At 42.2% G+C, this 22,386-nt stretch overlaps 1 protein-coding gene across 1 annotated transcript in view; it reads left to right on the plus strand.

Moving 5' to 3' along the window:
* Window positions 1-22,386, plus strand: part of LOC137332223 (uncharacterized) — a 63,969-nt gene that overhangs the window by 37,754 nt on the left and 3,829 nt on the right. Inside the window, exons 13-15 of the mRNA XM_067995915.1 lie at window positions 227-364; window positions 2,827-2,958; window positions 4,358-5,285. Of these exons, the coding sequence (XP_067852016.1) occupies window positions 227-364; window positions 2,827-2,958; window positions 4,358-5,285 (1,198 nt within the window). The remainder of the gene's footprint in view (window positions 1-226; window positions 365-2,826; window positions 2,959-4,357; window positions 5,286-22,386) is intronic.

The raw sequence follows: 22,386 nt of genomic DNA on the forward strand, positions 1-22,386 counted from the left end.
CCTTAACTGAACATTTTTGTGAAGATAATTAGAGGCAAAGGCTGTCAATAAATGTAAACTTTAAAAGCATGTTGTGATGTTGTGTAGTGCTGTGTGATCTGAGCAGTGTGTTGGCCACTGATAGCACTGTGCAACACTTGGGAAGTACTGTATGGATTCAGCAGTACATGGCATCTGCATTGTGACAGGCGTCCCTCTTACTATCAGACGTTTTCTGTTTTCCTAGAATACTGAAGAAGAGCCTGGACAAGTAGTTTACATCGGCGACATGGCACCGGGCAGATGCACTAATGATGATTTAATCCACCTTGCTGAGCTCTTTGGGAAGATTACTAACATATTGCTGATCAAAGCGAAGGGTGAGGTAAGCACAAGTACTGACTAAACTGGGATCAATTTGAATTGCATCAGTGCATGGAAATGTAATATCCATTCGTTCACAGTCTCCATATATCATGAGGATAAGTACAAGTTACTAATGAAGAGAATTGCACAAACAACACCCCATTTAGACATTTTGGGTAACTAGATAGTACTGCGAGCTAGTAGTTTACCATCCAATATCTGGGTAATTGTAGTGAGCCATGAGGTCAAACAGCAACCTTTGCCACTGTATTGGCTTACTGGACGTACCACGTGCTCTCGCATAATTTCATTAATTTGGGAAAGTGTAAGGACCAGGGCTTAGGCTATTAACTACTAAAGAGTTTTATTACAAATAAATTAACTGTAGCAAAGGCTGCAACAGATTTACTGTAATATACAGAACTTGTCTACTATTCCTTGAACTTAAAAAAAAATGGCAAACAGAGCAACCCTGCATTAAAAGTTACAATAAACCTGGACCTCATAATGTCCTATAGCCTTCTGCAGAGCCCTCTATGTATGTTCTGCGCGCGCTCTCGCTCTCTCTCTCTCTCTCTCTCTTTGTTTCAGAAGGATTGATGAATTAGGGGAAGTCTATCTGAGATATATGTTCTAACTCATTCAAAGCTTAGCCAAGAACAAAGGAAATTAAATGTGCAATCCTCATGGTTGCATCAGGCTAACAAATATCCACATGATAAGCTAAATGCAGTTCAGATGCTGAGACAATCCAATTGTCACATGATTATAACAGTCTCTTTCAAATCATAAATGACAACCAGGTAAATAAGAATACAATTTAAGGCAAGAGACATTTTGTCTCTGTTCCTAGGTGGCTGTGTAGCAAATAGACTGGGTATTTGACAGATTAAACAAAAAATACTACTCAATGAACTAAATGCTCTATTTTGTCACATTTGTATGTAAATTAAACTTAGGCAGTCTTAGAGTCATAGAGTTATACAGCACGGATAGAGGCCCTTCGGCCCATCGTGTCCGCGCCGGCCATCAAGCCCAGTCTAATATCCCATATTCCAGCATTTGGTCCGTAGCCTTGTATGCTATGGCATTTCAAGTGTTCATCCAAATGCTTCTTGAATGTTGTGAGGGTTCCTGCCTCCACAACCCTCTCAGGCAGTGAGTTCCAGACTCCAACCACCCTCTGGGTGAAAAAGTTCTTTCTCAAATCCCCTCTAAACCTCCCGCCTTTTACCTTGAATCTATGCCCCCTTGTTATAGAACCCTCAACGAAGGGAAAAAGCTCCTTAGTATCCATCCTATCTATGCCCCTCATAATTTTGTACACCTCAATCATGTCCCCCCTCAGCCTCCTCTGCTCCAAGGAAACCAGTTCGTAGCACAAAACTGTCGTGGGAAGTCATAAGGATGTCTGTGGGAAATAGATACATTTTCACAGTTGCAGTAGGGACTACTCTTAGAATTACAGGACACTTTTTGGGCAAGTAGAAGGGGCTTTGCTGAACGATGGCAAATGTTTGACGTTGACGGTGAGTGGCTAAAAGGGGAAAATAATTTCATTCACCAGCACTGATGTGCTTCACCTTAAGCACAAAAATAAAAAGACACTTTTGAGTGTTGACGATATTAGAACATAAGTCCTGCGACTTTTCCTCTCGTGCTGTGTAAAAGGCATGTCCCTCCTAGGTATCATTTCTTTCTCTATTGTCTAATCAGACCACTCATTTGCAATTTCTTACATTGGTGACTTTTTCATTTTGTAGTCCACTCAATCTGTTTTTCCTGAAGAAACAAGATGCTACCGCAGAACAATATGCTAATTGCCACCTGGGCCCTCAACAGCCATTCACAGTGCATGTTCTGCTTTTCATGTGAGCATGATGTAGCCACATGCTATTCCTCAATTACACTGTGAGTCTGGAAGGACTATCTGAAGTGAAAAGCCATCCTTGGCTTACCATTCAGGTTATGTCCACTGAACTTCAAAGTAAGCTGTAGGTTTGGGCAGTGCGTTACTTCCCTAGGCTTTGTCCTCAGTAGCCTGCTCCTACATTGGAGGGTAATATTCCAGTGGGCAGTCTTGAACGGTGTCAAAAATGATCTTAAAACAGAAATTAACAAGCCAGTTAAAATCTTGAAGAGGCCATTCATTTTTGCCTCATCTGCTAACGGCAGATCTGGGCACTGGCGTAGACTCAGTCTAGCAGTGATACTTAAGCACAATTCTGACTTTTCAGTTTGATCTTCAAGCTTGAAACAAACTGAATACACAAACACAATCTATTCCCATCATCATTTTATAAATCTCAGTCAAATCACTTGTCCGACAAACCTACAATCTAGAATTCTGTATAGTGGCAGTGATTTATGTTGCTTGAATTAACTTTCTGTATTGTTACCTAGACCTGGCTATGCAAGATGTTGAAAATCTTCAGCATGTTTACAGATATCTGCCATTATTCAATATGTGTGTGTTTTAAGGGATTTGTGGAGATGTCCCACAGTGCAGCAGCTCAAGCCATGGCGAAATTTTACCAAACAAAACCACCTGTTATTCAAGGCAATGTCGTCAGAGTGGAATTGTGTCAGAAATATAAGAAACTGAGCGTGAAGGTATTTTACATATATATATATGTGGATCGGTGAAGTCAGTGTTATCTGCACCCAAAATTACATGAAATTTGCTTCTCCTTTGTGCATGCTGTTAATAACACGGATAAAGTGCATCACCTGTAGCTATGAACTGAAAACACTTGCCCAGCCAAAACAGGTGACTTAAGAACAGGAGCCAGTGCTATAGTTTGGTCTGGTAAAGTGAAAATGACTGACAATCCTGGGACTTGGGCAACGTTGAGAACCAAAACAGCCAAGTCACCTGGTTTGGATGGGCAAGTCATTTTGTGTGTTGTGAGAAGAAAAAGTGCTAACAGCCAGTTAGCTTTTCTAGACTGTCAGCTATGCAAAAATGGAAAACTGTGAACCCAACCACCCCACTAATCTGGATGGAGATCTAAAGGCATCAGGGAGTAGATGTGAAATTTTGTGTCAGAATAATGCTTGGTAGAAGGAAATCATCAGGTCTGATTTTAACCCTCTGTGTCCAATGAGAGCAGGGTGTGCGGTGGTTGAAATTGGGGAAATGTGGTACTCACTTTATTCACGCCACACTCGGCGTTTTGAGTATCATCGATTCCCTCGTTGCAGGCAAGCAACGGTCCCATAAATATACATAAGTTGGGGTCCTAAGCTGTAAATAGGACCCCAATGTGATTTTAACGTACAGTTGCATGTTCGGCACCCCCAGCCAACCTTGCCGGGGGGAAGCCTGGCGCCAAGCAGAAGCAGGCCCAGACGGGTGCCAAGAAGGTAACTTTTTGTTTCCTTGTGAACCAGGAGGAGCAGGAGTACTCTGGGCCTCACAAGAAAACCTTGGGCCTTCCCTGCCCTCCCCCCCCCAATGTTTATCACCTCCGGACCTCCCTCCACCCCTCTCCTCCCCCCCCACCCCCCCCCACCCCCCAAGGCACTTACCTGATAAAATTGGGGCTGCAGTGTTTGTATCAACGGCTTACATTTCCATTACTTAAATGGGCGTGGGGAGGGAAGAGAGCGTGGTTGTTTTTCTTCAAAAAAAATGTGAAGCATGCGTTTAGTGTGGCAGTTCAGCTTTGATGTATTATTGACATGGGTCTGCGAAGATTTGACATGTCATTGCCAATAGTAGCCAGCAGAGGAAGCATAATTGTAGCTCGAGTTGAGATCTTGCTTGGGAAACTAAACAAGACTAAGAAAAGCATAAGTGGACCAAATTGGAGCTTTATCTTCTACAACCCTACAGAATGCCTTCCTCAGACTGAAAACCATTAAGATGGAGAGTGCGCTTAAATGAGCATTAGTGTATTACTGAAACTGTCACTCCTTACTGTGTTTATTAGTATCACATTTCATTTAAATGAAAAGGCAATGTTAGATAGTTGGTAATAATAACATTTATATTGATTTGTCATTACAGTTTCCTGAATGGGAACCAACTGCTGGTCTCGCGCCTCCTTTTGCCATATCGCAGCACAGGCAACTTGGTGTTCCTCAAAATACTTCTGCGCCTGAGGAAGACATTTTAGCACCAACAAGCACTCCAAATTTAGCTGAGCTTAGGGCTAAATATTCAGCACAACTGCTAAGGTGGGCCAAAGTGCCGCTTGAGGGCAACATGCCGTTTAAAAATAAGAGGTGGGATCCTCAAACCTATGAAGGAAAAGAACTTGACTGCTTCAGATTCTTACCGTATGCTTTCAAAACTCCGATGCTAGAAACTCATGACCAATATTTACGAAGTATTACCGGGACTCCTGATATGTATGAGTTAGATACACCAAAGATAGATGATGCATTTATTCAACTCCTGGTCGGTAAGAAAGTTATACGTTCACGTGAGGATCTTGATAAGCAGTTAGGTGAGCCAGAGAGGGTGTTATGTAAGGCACAATCAAAAGTAGCAGAAATTGTAGGTCCACTTATAGTTGCCATACAGAAGTATGAATTGGATGAATTGTCTGGAGAATTAGATTCCCTTACTACAGAACAACTGAAAGAGAGACTGCAGTCAACAGTAATTTCATGTCATCAATCGATTGTGTGTGCTGGACAGACTCACCGTTGGTTGACCAGCCTTCGGTCTGAAAATTTGTTGCAGTTATTCAAATTCAACAAAATGCCTGTAAAACCACAAGAACATCCAAATATGACGTCATCTGACCTACTGGGTGCTGAAATTGTAGAACAGATAAAAAAGAGGGCTGAGGTTTTGAAGCATGTGACCACCATACCACCAGTGAAGAAAAAGCCAATCATCAATGTAAACAACAAGAAAAGAGTTTTCCAAAGACAGCAGAGGTGGCAACTACCATATTACCGCAACCCAAATCCATTCAGAAGCCATGGTGAGTCTCTTTCTTGTTTGTAGAGAGGAACTAAAAAGGAAAAAATAACTAAGAATGGGGAAAAAAATTATTTTTTTTGTATCTACTTTTGCACCTTCTCCAAACCAGAACCTCATCATAAATTTGCTCTGGTCTTCAAATCGCAGTACCTCTTGCCAGTACCAACTTGATCGTATGAGAACTATTTTTTGCTATTTCTATTTGTTGCATGTATTTACTTTCAGGTTTTAACTCCATATCGCATTAATCTTCTGCCTGGCCCTTCCCAAGGGGCCACTAAATCTCTGCTGAGCCCCACTTTTCAAAGCCAGGGAGCAATTCAGTGCTATCAGTTACAAGTGGATAGAGGCGTGAATGGGAGTAGAATTCCTGGTAGAGGAATTGAGGCCTTTCTGGATGAAGATGTCTCAGATTGGCCTGCAGCCATTGATTGCCCTGGCACTGCAGGTTAGATTGGTGGAGCAGTGATGATAGCCCAAGAGAAGAATCAGTAATCTGTTTTTGGCAGAAAAAGCAGATTGTTTCTGTGTTACAGGATAATTTAAACTTTAAGAAGTAATTTGGATAAGGGATTTTTAAAGTTTAATTTGAAAAAAATATATATACAAGATCACGGTTAGATAAAGTTGTTTAAAGCTTGATAAAGGATACAGAATATAATGTCACTTTAGGAGAAAGTATTGTATGTCTTACTATTCAATTTTTGTGGAAATCAGTGTGACAATTTAATCAAAATACGATAAGCGTTTTAATAAACCTAATGGGAAAATTGTAAGATTTGCTGCAATTTAGTGGTTTTTGAATATAGATAATACAGTTAAGATCAACCCTCAACTTTAATAGATATGTATCATTACAACAAGGAAGTTCAGACAGAACTATTGTGTGATGTTTACTAATGAAAAAATGAAGCAGAGAATAGTGGAATTAAAAACAGATTGATGTGTAGTATAAAAATTAATAAGTATCAGATTTATAGATAAGTTTGTGGGAAACAGCAGGGGAAGGTATATTGGATTCAAATGGAGATCAGCTCGGCATGGAGCCCAAATGTAGGGGGAAAATAAAAAATAGTTATTAGGGCAGCAATGTTGAATAATAATACTTACAGTGGAGGCAAGGAATGGGCTACACTTGGGAAAAACAGTAAGGAAAACAGCAAGAACAGAGGGATAGCACAAAATAAAAGTGTTGTATGGTTTTCAGGCACTGGAAGTGTAAGACTGAAAAAAGAAAAAGGAATTGAGGTTTGAGCAGCACAGTGGGGGAAAAAAAGCATAAAAGCCATGGGAGAAAAAGGGATTCAGTGATGAGAGTTGTGAATTGTGTGTTTTATGGTTATGGTGAAGTAAATAGAGCAGTGATTGGTCTTCCAGGAGCTAAGGTTGTGGGACTAGATGGATTGCAAGAGGAGAGACTGTCGCCCATGTGAGAAATTTCATAGGAAGAAGTTTAGATGTATTTTGGGGTAATTGAAGGATAACGGTTTTAACGAGAGTGGGAACAAGGAATAAACAGAGAGAGTATGAACTAAATGTTTCTAGGCTACAGGACATAACACAGGAGATATCTGTGGATCTTGGTGGATAACTCATTGAAGCCAACTGTGTAGTGAGCCAAGGAAAGCTGATCAGATCTTTGGACGTTTAGCCAGAGGGATAGAGCACAAATTACAGAAGTCGATGACACAGGATACAGTAGTAGAATGGTTATTGTACTGGACCTGGAGGTTGTAAGCTCAAATCCTTCCTTGGCACCAGAAACATTACCATAAAAGCTATTTTATTGTCTTAAAAACCTAACTGGTTCACTACTATCCTTCAGGGAAGCGAACTGAGCCTACATTAGACTCCAGTCCCACCACATTATGTGGTTGACTCTTAATGCTCTCTGAAGTGGCCTAGCAAGCCACTTAGCTATTATAGGCCCATTATCATCTTTTAGCAACGAGGGATGGATGGGTCACCCACATCCTGAGAACAAATATTTTAAAAAGGAATCTGTACAAGGTACTGGTATTGCTACACCTGGAGTACTGAGTACAGTTCTGCAGTGCAGAACTAAACTTAAGGCCCAGATAGAAGCTTATTCTGGAGAAGAGAAGGCTCATGGGAGATAATTCAAGTATTCATGATTCTTAAGATAAACTGAAGCCTGTCAGATTGCCACAAACTCTACAACTGGGGGATGTGAGCTCAGCCTTGGAAGACAGTTCATTACGCAGAGGATGCTGAACATGTGGACAGGACTGCCTGGGGAGCTGTGGAGGCATCTAGTGTGGAAAAATGTAAGGAAGAATTCAATTGATATTTAAGGGAGAAGCCATTGAGGAGTATCAGTTTGGGAACTTACCAGATGGATTACAGTGCCTTATTTGGTCCTGTATTTTCCTATGTTTCAAAACTGATCATCTCATTACTGTTTGTGGGACACCAAGTTAGGTAGCAAAGTAAATAGTGTAGATGGGAGCAGAAAGTTGCAAAGGGACATTGATAGATTAAGTGAGCAAAACGGTGGCAGATGGCATCAGTGTGGGAAAGTTTGAGGTCATGCACTTTGGATCCAAGAAAGATAGATGACAAGAAGTTAGGAACTGTGAATGAGCAGAGAGATTATGGGGTCTAAGTACGGAAATCACTAAAAGCTAGTGGACAGGTACAAAAAATAATTTAAAAGGTTAATGGAATCATAAAATAGAATCTTACATCACAGAAGGAGGCCATTCAACCAGTCGTGCCTGTGCCCACTCTTTGATAGAGTGTCCAATTTGGCCAAAACCCCAACTTTTTCCCCATAACTCTGCAAATTAGTCCTCTTCAAGTACATGCCCAGTTGCCTTTTGAAAGTTCCTATGGAATCTGCTTCCACCACCCCAATCTCTCCACATAACTCAAGTCCCTCATCCCTGGTAAACCTCCTCTGTACCCTCTCCAAGGCCCTGATATCCTTCCTAAATGGTGGTGCCCAGAATTGTACACAATACTCCAGCTGAGGCCTAACCAGTGATTTGTAAAGGTTTAGCATGACTTCCTTGCTTTTGTATTCAATGCCCCAGATGGCTTTTTAACCGCCTTATCAACTTGCCCTGCTACCTTCAGAGATTTGTGAATATGCACCCCCAGATCCCTTTGCGCTTGCATTCTCCTCAAAATACTACCATTTAGATTATACTGCCTTTCCATGTTGTTCTTCCCAAAGTGCATAACTTCACACTTATCCGCATTAAATTGCATCTGCCATGTGTCTGCCCATTTCACCAGTCTGTCTGTTCTCCTGAAGTCTGCTACTATCCTGCTCACTATTTACTACGTTGCAAAGTTTTGTATCATCTATAAACTTCAAAATTGTATTCCCTATACCCAAGTCCAGGTCATTTATATATAACAAACAAAGCAATGGTCCTAATACTGGCCCCTGGGGGACCTCACTGCATACTTCTCTCCAGTCAGAAAAACATCCATTCACCAGTACTGTCTGCCTCGTATCCCTTAACCAATTACTTACCCAAGTTACCACTGTCCCTTCAATACCATGTGCTTCCATTTTTTCAAATAAGTCTGTTATGTGGTACTTTATCAAATGCCTTTTGAAAGTCCATATATACAACATCTGCTGCACTACCTTCATCAAGCCTCGCTATTACTTCACCAAAGAACTCAATCAGGTTAGTCAGACATAATTTGCCTTTAACAAATTCATGCTGGCTGTTCCTTATTAACGCATGCTTCTCCAAGTGAGAATTAATTTTGTCCTTGACTCTAGAAGATTTCTCACCGCTGACTTTAGACTGATTGGCCTGTAGTTATCTGGTTTATCCCTCCCCCCTTTTTTTGAACAGGGGTGTAACATTTTCAGTCCTCCAGTCCTCTCGCACCACTCCCATATCCAAGGAGGATTGAACGATTGTGGTCAAAGCTTCTGCTATCTCCACCCTAACTTCCCTCAGCAACCTAGGATGCATCCCATCTGGACTAGGTGACTTGTTGACTTTGAGTCATGTCAATCTATTTAGCACCTCCTTTCTATCTATTTTTATCCTATCCAACATCTCTACTCCCTCCTCCTCTACTGCGACATTAACTTCATCCTCTTTTGTGAAGACAGATGCAAAGTACTCATTCAGTACCTCAGTCGTGCCCTCTGCCTCCACAAGAAGACATCCATTTTTGTCCCTTATCGGCCCCACCATTCCTTTGACTATCCTTTTACTTTTTATATGTTTATAAATAATTTTTGGGTTCACTTTTATGTTGCCTGCTAATCTTTTCTCATACTCTCTCTTTGCCCTTCTTATATCCTTTTTCAATTTCCCCCTGCACTCTCTGTATTCTGCCTGATTTTCTACTGAATTCTGTACTTGACATATATCATAAACCTCCTTTTTCTGTTTTATTTTAATCTCTATTTCCTTTGTCATCCAAGGAGCTCTAGCTTTGGATGCCCCATCTTCCTTATGGGAATATGCTTGGTTTGTACCCGAACTATCTCAGCCTTGAAAGCCTGCCATTGCTAATTTACTGTTTTCCTGGCCAATCTTTTCCAGCCCTTCTGTGGTAAATCCCTTCTCAAATCACTGAAATTGTCTCTTTTCCAGTTGGGTACTGTCACCTTTGTTGGCCTTTATCTCAAGAGGGCTGGAATACAAAGGGGTGAAAGTTATGTTACAGCTCTACAGAGCTCTGGTTAGACCCCATCCGGAGTACTGCGTTCAGTTCTGGGCACTGCACCTCACTCAGGAAGGATATATTGGCCTTAGAGGGGGGGCAGTGCAGGTTCACCAAAATGATACTGGGGCTAAAAGGATTAAATTATGAGGACAGGTTGCATAGACTTGCATTGTATCCCCTTGAATATAGAAAAATTAAGGGTTGTTCTAATTGAGGTGTTTAAGATATTCAAAGGAGTTGATAGGGTAGATAGAGAGAAACTATTTTCTCTGGTGGGGGAATCAGAACAAGGGGGCATAACCTTAAAATTAGAGAAAGGCCATTCGGGGGTGATACCAGATAGCACTTGTTCGCACAAAGGGTAGTGGAAATCTGGAACTCTCCCCCAAAAGGCTGTTCAGGCTAGGTCAATTGAACATTTCAAAACAGAGATTGGTCGATTTTTGTTAGACAAAGGTTTTAAGGGGTACGGAACCAAGCTGGATAGATGGAGTTTGGATACATATCACGCAAGATCTAATTGAATGGTGGCACAGGCTCAAGGGGCTGAATGGCCTACTCCTGTTCGTATGGGTCCCTGCTGTGCGAGAAACGGCTATAGATTTGTCTGCAACTGTTTGCCTAGATCAGTGGTTTTGGAACGTCCTGAGAAACATGATAGGTGCTATATAAGAACATAAGAAATAGGAGCAGGTGTAGGCCATACGGCCCCTCGAGCCTGCTCCGCCATTCAGTCAGATCATGGCTGATCTTCAACCTCAACTCCACTTTCCTGCCCGATCTCCATATCCCTTGATTCCTGGAGAGTCTAAAAATTTATCGATCTTAGCCTTGAATATACTCAACAACTTAGCATCCACAGCCCTCTGGGGTAGAGAATTCCAAAGATTCACAACCCTCTGAGTGAAGAAATGGCTCCTCATCTCAGTCTTAAATGGCCAACCCCTTATCCTGCGATTATGCCCACTCGCCATAGACTCTCCAGCCAGGGGAAACAACCTCTCGGCCTCTACCCCATCAAGCCCCCTCAGAATCTTATAAGTTTCAATGAGATCACCTCTCATTCTTTTAAACTTGAGAGTATAGGCCCATTCTACTCAACCTTTCCTCATAGGACAACCCTCTCATCCCAGGAATTAATCCAGTGAACCTTCGTTGCACCGCCTCTAAGGCAAATATATCCTTCCTTAGATAAGGAAACCAAAACTGCGCACACAACTCCAGGTGAGGTCTCACAAAAGCCCTGTACAATTGTGGTAAGACTTCCTTACTCTTGTACTCCAACCCCCTTGCAATAAAGACCAACATGCCATTTGCCTTCCTACTTGCTTGCTGTACCTGCATGCTAACTTTTAATAGTTTTTCACCATTTAAAAAATATTCTGTTTTTCTATTCTTACTACCAAAGTGAATAACCTCACATTTCTCCCACATTTTACTCCATCTGCCACCTTCTTGCCCACTCACTTAACCTGTTTATATCCCTTTGCAGACTCTGTGTCCTCCTCACAGCTTACTTTCCCACCTAGCTTTGTATCATCAGCAAATTTGGATACACTACACTCGGTCCCTTCATCCAAGTCATTAATATAGATTGTAAATAGCTGAGGCCCAAGCACTGATCCTTGCTATACCCCACTAGTTATAGCCTGCCAAGCTGAAAATGACCAGTTTATCCCTACTCTGTTTTCTGTCTGTTAACCAATCCTTTATCCATGCTAATATGTTACCCTTAAACCCATGAGCCCTTATCTTACTTAACAACCTTTTATGTGGCACCTTATCGAATGCCTTTTGAAAATCCAAATATACTACATCCACTGGTTCCCCTTTATCTACGTTGCTAGTTATATCCTCAAAAAACCTCTAATAAATTTGTCAAATATGATTTCCCTTCCATAAAACCATGTTGACTCTGCCTAATCATATTATGATGTTCTAAGTGCCCTGTTACCACTTCCTTAATAATGAATTCCAGCATTTTCCCCAATGACTGATATCAGGCTAACTGGCCTGATGGTCCCTGTTTTCTTTCTCCCTCCATTCTTCAATAGCAGGGTTACATTTGCTACCTTCCAAGAACCTTAGCGGGGAGTCAGAAGGGAGTAAAGTTGAGAGCAGCAAGAGAGGGGAAGACCCAGGGGAAATTTACAAATCAAATAGTACAAACAGTTGTTCAAGAACAAGTGAAAGGGAAAAGCGTAGAGCAGCAGAAAGAAAGTGTACTTTAGGCACTACAGATAAAGTGAAAATTAGAAGCTGTAAGGCGATTAACCCATCGTCAAAGCTGAAGGTCAGGCTAGGGTGTGTGGCCCAACTAAGAGTTCTATATACAAATGCACGGAGTATAAGGGATAAATTAAATGAACGACAGGTTCAAATTCAAATTGGAGGGTATGACATGATAGCTATTACAGAGACATGGCTGCAGGATGGTCAGGATTGGGAACTAAATATAAGGTCTATAAGAAAGATAGGAAAAATGGAAGAGGGGGAGGAGTAGCCTTAGTGATTAGAGATGAAATCAATTCAATGATAAAGGAGGATATCACGAGAGGTAAGCAGCCAACAGAGACCTTATGGGTTGAATTGAGAAATAGGAAAGGATCTAAGACTATAGTGGGAGTTGTGTATAGGACCCCTGGCAGCAGCTCTGAAGTGCTAGATTGTATAAATGCGGAGATTAGACAAGCGTGTAACAAAGGCATAGTGGTCTTAATGGGGGACTTTAACCTTCACATAGATTGGGAAAAGCAGACTAGCAACTGTCAGAAAGGTAGTGAATTTCTTGAGTGTGTCCGAGATAATTTTCTACAGCAGTATGTCCTAGAGGCAACAAGGGGGCAAGCCATACTAGATTTAGTAATGAGTAATGAACCAGATTTAGTTAACAGCTTAACTATGCGTGAACATCTATCCAATAGCGATGATAACATGATCGAGTTCAATGTAGTGTTTGAAAGGGAAAAAAGTGAGTCAGCTGCTAAGATTCTAGACTTGGGTAAGGCCGACTTCAATGGGATGAGAGAGAGAATGTCCACAGTAAACTGGGAAAATCTGTTAATGGGTAAAACGACTGATCAGTGGGAAATGTTTAAAGAAACATTTAACGAGATACAGAACCGGTTTATACCCCTGAGGGACCAGAACTCTACTTGCCAAAAATAACAGCCATGGACAACTAAAGAGGCAAGGGACAGAATAAGAAATAAGGAAAGGGCATACAAAAAGGCAAAAAATGGGAAAGATACAAAGATCAACAAAGGGTCACAAAACAGATAGTAAGAGTTACAAAACAGAGTATGAAAAGAAACTTGCAAGGGATATCATAAGAACATAAGAAACAGGAGCAGGAGTAGGCCAATCGGCCCCTCGAGCCTGCTCCGCCATTCAATAAGATCATGGCTGATCTGATCCTAACCTCAAATCTAAATTCATGTCCAGTTTCCTGCCCGCTCCCCGTAACCCCTAATTCCCTTTACTTCTAGGAAACTGTCTATTTCTGTTTTAAATTTATTTAATGATGTAGCTTCCACAGCTTCCTGGGGCAGCAAATTCCACAGACCGACTACCCTCTGAGTGAAGTTTCTCCTCATCTCAGTTTTGAAAGAGCAGCCCCTTATTCTAAGATTATGCCCCCTAGTTCTAGTTTCACCCATCCTTGGGAACATCCTTACCGCATCCACCCGATCAAGCCCCTTCACAATCTTATATGTTTCAATAAGATCGCCTCTCATTCTTCTCAACTCCAATGAGTAGAGTCCCAATCTACTCAACCTCTCCTCATATGTCCACCCCCTCATCCCCGGGATTAACTGAGTGAACCTTCTTTATACTGCCTCGAGAGCAAGTATGTCTTTTCTTAAGTATGGAGACCAAGACTGTATGCAGTATTCCAGGTACGGTCTCACCAATACCTTATTTAACTGCAGCAATACCTCCCTGTTTTTATATTCTATCCCCCGAGCAATAAAAGCCAACATTCCGTTGGCCTTCTTGATCACCTGCTGCACCTGCATACTAACTTTTTGATTTTCTTGCACTAGGACCCCCAGATCCCTTTGTACTGCAGTACTTTCCAGTTTCTTGCCATTAAGATAATAACTTGCTCTCTGATTTTTCCTGCCAAAGTGCATAACCTCACATTTTCCAATATTGTATTGCATCTGCCAAATCTCCGCCCACTCACCCAGCCTTTCTATATCCCCTTGTAGGTTTTTTATGTCCTCCTCACTCTCTACTTTCCCTCCCATCTTTGTATCATCTGCAAACTTTGATATGTTACACTCGGTCCCCTCCTCCAAATCGTTAATATAGATTGTAAAGAGTTGGGGACCCAGCACCGACCCCTGCGGAACACCACTGGCTACTGGTTGCCAGTCCGAGAATGAACCATTTATCCCAACTCTCTGCTTCCTGTTAGATAACCAATCCTCCACCCATGCCAGAATATTACCCCCAATCCAGTGATTCTTTATCTTGAGCAATAATCTTTTATGTGGCACCTTGTCGAGTGCCTTCTGGAAGTCTAAATACACTACGTCCACTGGTTCCCCTTTATCCACCTTGTACGTTATGTCCTCAAGGAACTCAAGCAAATTTGTCAGACATGACTTCCCCTTCATAAAGCCATGCTGACTTTGTCCTCTTAAATTATGTTTATCCAAATGTTCCGCTACTGTCTCCTTAATAATAGACTCCAAAATTTTACCCACCACAGATGTTAGGCTAACTGGTCTATAATTTCCAGCCTTCTGCCTACTACCCTTTTTAAATAAGGGTAGTAGCACTTTTCCAATCTGCCGGGACCTTTGCCGAGTCCAGAGAATTTTGGAAAATTATTACCAAAGCATCCACAATCCCTACTGCCACTTCCCTCAAGACCCTAAGATGTAAGCCATCAGGTCCAGGGGATTTATCCGCCTTGAGTCCCATTAATTTACTGAGTACCAATTCCTTAATGATTTTAATCGTATTTAGCTCCTCCCCCCCTCGAGCCCCCTGTTTGTCCAGTGTTGGGATATTCTTAGTGTCCTCTACCGTAAAGACTGAAACAAAATATTTGTTCAGCATTTTTGCCATCTCCATGTTTCCCACCATTAATTTCCCGGTCTCATCCTCTAAGGGACCTATGTTTGCCTTAGCCACCCGTTTTCTTTTCATATAACTGTAGAAACTCTTGCTATCTGTTTTTATATTTTTTGCTAATTTATTTTCATAATCTATCTTCCCTTTCTTAATCAATCCTTTAGTTACTTTTTGCTGTCTTTTGAAGACTTCCCAATCTTCTATCCTCCCACTAAGTTTGGCTACCTTATATGTCCTTGTTTTTAGTTGGATACTATCCTTAATTTCTTTACTTAGCCACGGATGGCTGTCATTTCTTTTACACCCTTTTTTCCTCAGTGGAATATATATTTTTTGAAAGTTGTAAAATAACTCCTTGAATGAACACCACTGCTCATGTACCGTCTTACCCTTTAATCTATTTTCCCAGTCCACTTTAATCAATTCCGCTCTCATACCATCATAGTCTCCTTTATTCAAGCTCAGTACGCTTGTTTGAGAACCAACCTTCTCACCCTCTAATTGGATATGGAATGTAACCACGTTATGGTCGCTCATTCCAAGGGGATCCTTAACTAGGACATTATTAATTAATCCTGGCTCATTACACAGGACCAGGTCCAAGGTTGCTTGCCCCCTTGTAGGATCAGTTACATACTGCTCAAGAAATCCATCCCTAATACACTCAATAAACTCTTCCTCAAGGCTGCCCTGCCCAATTTGATTTGTCCAGTTAATATGACAGTTAAAATCCCCCATAATTATAGCTGTTCCCTTATTACATGCCCCGACTATTTCCTGATTAATACTTCTTCCAGCAGAGTTGCAACTATTAGGAGGCCTATATACTACGCCCACTAGTGTTTTTTTCCCCTTATTATTCCTTATCTCTACCCAAACTGTTTCATTATCCTGATCCTTTGTCCCAATATAATTTCTCTGTATTACAGTGATTCCCTCCTTTATTAACAGCCACCCCACCTCCCCTTCCTTCCTGCCTGTCCTTCCTGATAGTTAAATACCCTGGCATATTTAATTCCCAGTTGTTGTCACCCTGCAGCCATGTTTCTGTAATGGCCACAAGATCATACCCATACGTAGTTATTTGTGCCGTTAACTCGTCCATTTTGTTACGAATGCTACGTGCATTCAGATAAAGAACTTTCAAATATGTTTTGTGACACTTAGTTCCTGCTTTTTCCTTTTTTAACACTTTACCTTTTACTCCATACCTTCTGTCCCTTCCTGACACGCTTTCCTCTGTCTCCCTGCTCAGGTTCCCAACCCCCTGCCACAGCTTTGATGCTGGGTTAATCGCCTTACGCCTTCTAGTTTTTATTTTATCTGTCGTGCCTAAAGTACGCTTTCTTTCCACTGCTCTACGCTTTTCCCTTTCACTTGTTCTTGAACAACTGTTTGTACTATTTGTATTGTAGATTTCCCCTGGGTCTTCCCCTCTCTTGCTGCTCTCAACTTTATCAAAACCAATACGAAGAACTTTTATAGTTACATTTGGAAAAAGGGGGTGGTCAGGAGCAGTGTTGGCCCCTTAAAAACTGAAAGTGGGGATATTGTCATTGACAATGGGGAAATGGCGGACATGTTGAATAATTACTTTGCGTCAGTATTTATAGTAGACAAAGAGGATAGCATGCCGGAAATCCCAAGAAAACTAATATTGAATCGGGGACAGGGACTCGATAAAATTAATATAAGTAAAGCAACAGTAATGAAGAAAATAATAGCACTAAAGAGTGACAAATCCCCAGGACCAGATGGTTTCCATCCCAGGGTTTTAAAGGAAGTAGGTGAGCAGATTGCAGATGCCCTAACTATAATCTTTCAAAGTTCTCTAGATTCAGGAACTGTCCCTCTAGATTGGAAAATTGCACATGTCGCTCCGCTTTTTAAGAAAGGAGAGAGAGGGAAACCAAGGAATTATAGACCAGTTAGCCTAACATCTGTTGTGGGGAAATTGCTGGAGTCTATAATTAAGGATAGGGTGACTGAACACCTCGAGAATTTTCAGTTAATCAGAGAGAGCCAGCATGGATTTGTGAAAGGTAGGTCGTGCCTGACAAACCTGATTGAATTTTTTGAAGAGGTGACTAAAGTAGTGGACAGGGGAATGTCAATGGATGTTATTTATATGGACTTCCAGAAGGCATTTGATAAGGTCCCACATAAGAGACCGTTAGCTAAGTTAGAAGCACATGGAATCGAGGGAAAAGTACGGACTTGATTAGGAAATTGGTTGAGTGAAAGGCGACAGAGTGTCGGGATAATGGGTAGGTACTCACATTGGCAGGATGTGACTAGTGGAGTCCCGCAGCGATCTGTCTTGGGGCCTCAATTATTCACAATATTTATTGACGACTTAGATGACGGCATAGAAAGTCTCATATCTAAGTTTGCCGATGATACAATGATTGGTGGCACTGTAAGCAGTGTGGATGGAAACATAAAATTACAAAGCGATATTGATAGATTAGGTGAATGGGAAAATCTGTGGCAGATGGAATTCAATGTCGACAAATGTGAGGTCATCCACTTTGGATCAAAAAAGGATAGAACAGGGTACTTTCTAAATGGTAAAAAGTTAAAAACAGTGGATGTCCAAAGGGACTTCGGGGTTCAGGTACATGGATCATTGAAGTGTCATGAACAGGTGCATAAAATAATCAATAAGGCTAATGGAATGCTGGCCTTTATATCTAGAGGACTAGAGTACAAGGGGCAGAAGTTATGCTGCAGCTATACAAAACCCTGGTTAGACTGCACCTGGAGTACTGTGAGCAGTTCTGGGTACCGCACCTTCGGAAGGACATATTGGCCTTGGAGGGAGTGCAGCATAGGTTTACTAGACTGATACCCGGACTTCAAGGGTTAAGTTACGAGGAGAGATTACACAAATTGGGGTTATATTCTCTGGAGTTTCGAAGGTTAGGGGTGATGTGATCGAGATTTTTAAGATATTAAGGGGAACGGATCGGGTGGATAGAGAGAAACTATTTCCGCTGGTTGGGGATTTTAGGAGTAGGGGGCACAGTCTAAAAATTAGAGCCAGACCTTTCAGGAGTGAGATTAGAAAACATTTCTACACACAAAGGGTGGTAGAAGTTTGGAACTCTCTTCCGCAAACGGCAATTGATACTAGCTCAATTGCTAAATTTAAATGTGAGATAGATAGCTTTTTGGCAACCAAAGGTATTAAGGGATATGGGCCAAAAGCAGGTATTTGGAGCTAGATCACAGATCAGCCATGATCTTATCAAATGGCAGAGCAGGCACGAGGGGCTTAATGGCCTACTCCTGTTCCTATGTTCCTTATTCCCAACTATAATTTCTCCTGTCTTAGCCTCTAGGGGACCAACATTTGCTTTTGCTACTCTTAGTTTTTACACACTTGTAGAAGCTCTTAAAATCCGTTTTTATATTGCTTGCTAGTTTACTTTCATAAGTAAAGGAGGGTGAGCAGCCAGAGGTCGTGGTCCATATTGGTACCGAGGACATAGGTAGAAAGAGGGATGAGGTCCTGCAAGCAGATTTTAAGGAGTTAGGAAAGAGATTAAGAAGCGGGACCTCAAAGGAGTAATCTCCAAATCACTCCCGGTGTCACGCGCTGGTGAGTGTAGAAATAAGAGGATAGAGCAGATGAATTCATGGCTGGAGAGATGGTGCAGGAGGCAGGGCTTTAAGATTCATCGGGGATTGGGACCAGTTCTGGGGAAGGTGCGACCTGTGCAGGCCGGACGGGTTGCACCTCAACGGAGCTGGAACCATCGACCTTGTGGGAAGGTTCACTCGTGCTTTGTTGGCTGGGGGGGGGGTTAAACTAATTTGGCAGAGGGATGGGTACCAGGAAGTCGCATTGGAAAGGAGAAACAATTGGCACAAAGGATTGGGAGAGAACGATAGCACTAGAGCAAGTAATAGTACAGTATTAGGTGGGATCAGACTAAGAGAGTACAAGAAAGTCTAAGACTGGTTTGAAGTGCATGTGTGTAAATGCACGAAGCGTGGTAAACAAGGTTGGTGAGCTGCAGGTGCAAATAGTCATATGGGAATACGATGTCGTGGCGATAACGGAGACCTGGCTCAAAAAAGGGCAGGATTGGGTACTAAATATTCCTGGATACAAGGTGTTCAGGAAAGATAGGGAAGGAAAGAAAGGAGGGGGGGGGGTGGCAGTATTGATTAAGGAGAATGTTGCAGTGTACTGGAGAGAGAGCATGTCCTGGAGGGGTCAAGGACAGAATCTATTTGGTTAGAGTTAAGAAATAAAAGAGGTGCCATTACATTACTGGGTGTATTCTATAGGCCACCAACCAGTGGGAAGGATATAGAGGAGCAAATTTGCAGGGAAATTACAGAGAGGTGCAAAAGCTATAGAGTAGTGATAACGGGAGACTTCAACTATCCTAATATAGACTGGGATAACAATAGTAATATAAGGGGCACAGAAGGGGAGGAATTTTTGAAATGTGTTCAGAATAACTTTCTTAACCAGTATTTTTCCGGCCCAACGAGGAAGGAGGCATTGCTGGATTTGTTCTAGGGAATGAGGTGGGCCAAGTGGAGCAAGTGTCAGTGGGGGAGCATTTAGGGAGCAGCGATCATAGTATCATAAGATTTAGAATAGCAATGGAAAAGGACACGGACCAGTCTAAAGTAAAAATACTCAATTGGAGGAGGGCCAATTTCAATGGGATGAGAACAGATCTGGCCCGGGTAAATTGGAATCAAAGATTTGCAGTCAAAACTGTAATTGAACAGTGGGCAGCCTTTAAGGATGAGATGGTCCGGGTACAGTCTAGGTACATTTCCTCGAGGGAGAAAGGTAGAACAATTAAAGCCAGAGCTCCCTGAATGACAAAAGAGATCGAGAGTAAGATGAAGCGGAAAAAAGGAGCGTATGACAAATGTCAGGTTGATAACACAAGTGAGAACCAGGCAGAATATAGAAAGTTCAGAGGGGAAGTGAGAAAGGAAATAAGAGGTGCAAAGAAAGAGGATGAGAGTAGACTGGTGGCCAACATAAAAGGAATCCAAAAGTCTTCTACAGGCATGTAAACGGGTAGTAAGAGTAGGGATGGGGCCAATTAGGGACCATAAAGGAGATCTACTCATGGAGGCAGAGGGGATGGCCGAAGTACTAAATGAGTGCTTTGCATCTGTCTTTACCAAGGAAGAAGATGCTGCTAGAGTCTCACTAAAGGAAGATATAGTTGAGATACTGGATGGGCTAAAAATTGATCAAGAAGAGGTACTAGAAAGGCTAGCTGCACTTAAAGTAGATAAGTCACCCCGTCCAGATAGGATGCATCCTAGGTTGCTGAGGGAAGTAAGGGTGGAAATTGGGGAGGTACTGGCCATAATCATCCAAACATCCTTAGATAGGGGGGTGGGGGGGGCGGCGCCAGAGGACTGGAGAATTGTAATCTACCTTAGCCAACTCGCCCCTCATACTTATATAATTGGCTTTATTTAAGTTTAAGACTCTAGTTTTGGACTTAAGTACGTCACTCTCAAACTCAGTGTGAAATTCTATCAGGTTATGAAGGCTCTTGCCCAGAGGATCCTTTACTGTGAGATTACTAATTAATCCTGTCTCATTACACAATACAAGATCTAAAATAGCCTGTTCCCTGGCTGGTTTCACGACGTATTGCTCTCGGAAATCGTCTCGAATGCAATCCATGAACCCATCCTCCAAACTACCTTTGCCAATTTGATTTGCCCAGTCTATATGAAGATTAAAGTCCCCCGTGATTACTGCATTACCTTTGTTACAAGCTCCTACTATTTCATGATTAATACTCTGTCCAACGGTATAGTTACTATTAGGGGGCCTATAGCAACTCCCACCAGTGATTTCCGCCCCTTGTTATTTCTTATTTCCACCCATACTGATTCTTCTTCCTGATCCTCTGAGCCAAGATCCTTTCTCACCACTGTCCTTATGTCATCCTTTATTATTAGGGCTACACCCCCTCCTTTTCCATTCTGCCTGTCTTTTCTAAATGTCATGTACCCTAGAAGATTTCGTTCCCAATATTGGTCATTTTGCAACCACGTCTCTGTAATGGCTATTAGATCAAACCCATTTATCTCTATTTGTGCAACTAATTCATCTATCTTGTTACGAATGCTCCGTGCATTCAGATAAAGAGTCTTTAATTTTGACTTACCACCATTTTTTCCTGCTTTGACCTTACTTGTTGATGCTCTATTATTGATAAACTCTCTGTCCCTTTCTGCCATACTCTGCTTATCTTTACCCAAACCACTACACTAGTCTGTTGCTTTGACTTTTCTCATTAGATTTCTAAATTTCCCCTCACTTGACCACTCCCCCCCCTCCCCCCTTTTAGTTTAAAGTCCTATCTACAGCCCTAGTTATTCGATTCGCCGTGACGCTAGTCCCAGCCCGGTTTAAGTGGAGCCCGTCCCAATGGAACAGCTCCCTCTTTCTCCAGTACTGGTACGAGTGCCCCATGAATCGAAACCCCTGTCTCTCACACCACTCTTTGAGCCTCGCATTTAACTCTCTGATCGGTTTGTCCCTATGCTAATTTGCATGTGGCTCGGGTAGTAATCCAGAGATTATTACCTTTGAGGTTCTGCTTATTAATTTAGTTCTACCTATGTCGTTGGTTCCTACACGGACCATGACAACTGGCTCCTCCTCCTCATACACCAAGCTCTTTTCCAGCCACGAGGAGATGTCCTTAACCCTGGCATCGGGCAGGCAACACAGCCGTTGGGCCTCTCTGTCGTGGCTGCAGAGAACATTATCTATCCCCTACCACTGCCACATTCCTTTTTACTCCCCCCTCTTGACTGTCCCCCTGTAGCACTGTGCCCCTGTAGCACTGTGCCGTAGTCAGTTTGCCCATCCTCCCTGCAGTTTTTGCTCTCATCCATACAGATAGTAGGTATCTCGTACCTGTTGGTCAAGGGGTGAGGCTCCTCCATCACCAGATCCTGGGTCCCCATACCTGCCTTACTTGCGGTCACACCCTTCTGTCCTTGACCACTGAACGAATCTAAACTACTACCTAATCTAAGGATCAGATCAAAGCTCTGCAGTCCTGCCAGATCCAGCTGTGAATGGTGGTGGACAATTAAACAACTAACTGGAGGAGGAGGCTCTGTAAACATCCCCATCCACAATGATGGCAGAGTCCAGCACGTGAGTGCAAAAGACAAGGCTGAAGTGTTTGCAGCCATCTTCAGCCAGAAGTGCAGAGTGGATGATCCATCTCGGCCTCCTCCCGATATCCCCACCATCACAGAAGCCAGTCTTCAGCCAATTCGATTCACTCCACGTGATATCAAGATACGGCTGAATGCACTGGATACAA

This window comes from Heptranchias perlo, chromosome 14 (genome assembly GCF_035084215.1).
Source record: "Heptranchias perlo isolate sHepPer1 chromosome 14, sHepPer1.hap1, whole genome shotgun sequence".
Taxonomy (NCBI): Eukaryota; Metazoa; Chordata; class Chondrichthyes; order Hexanchiformes; family Hexanchidae; genus Heptranchias; species Heptranchias perlo.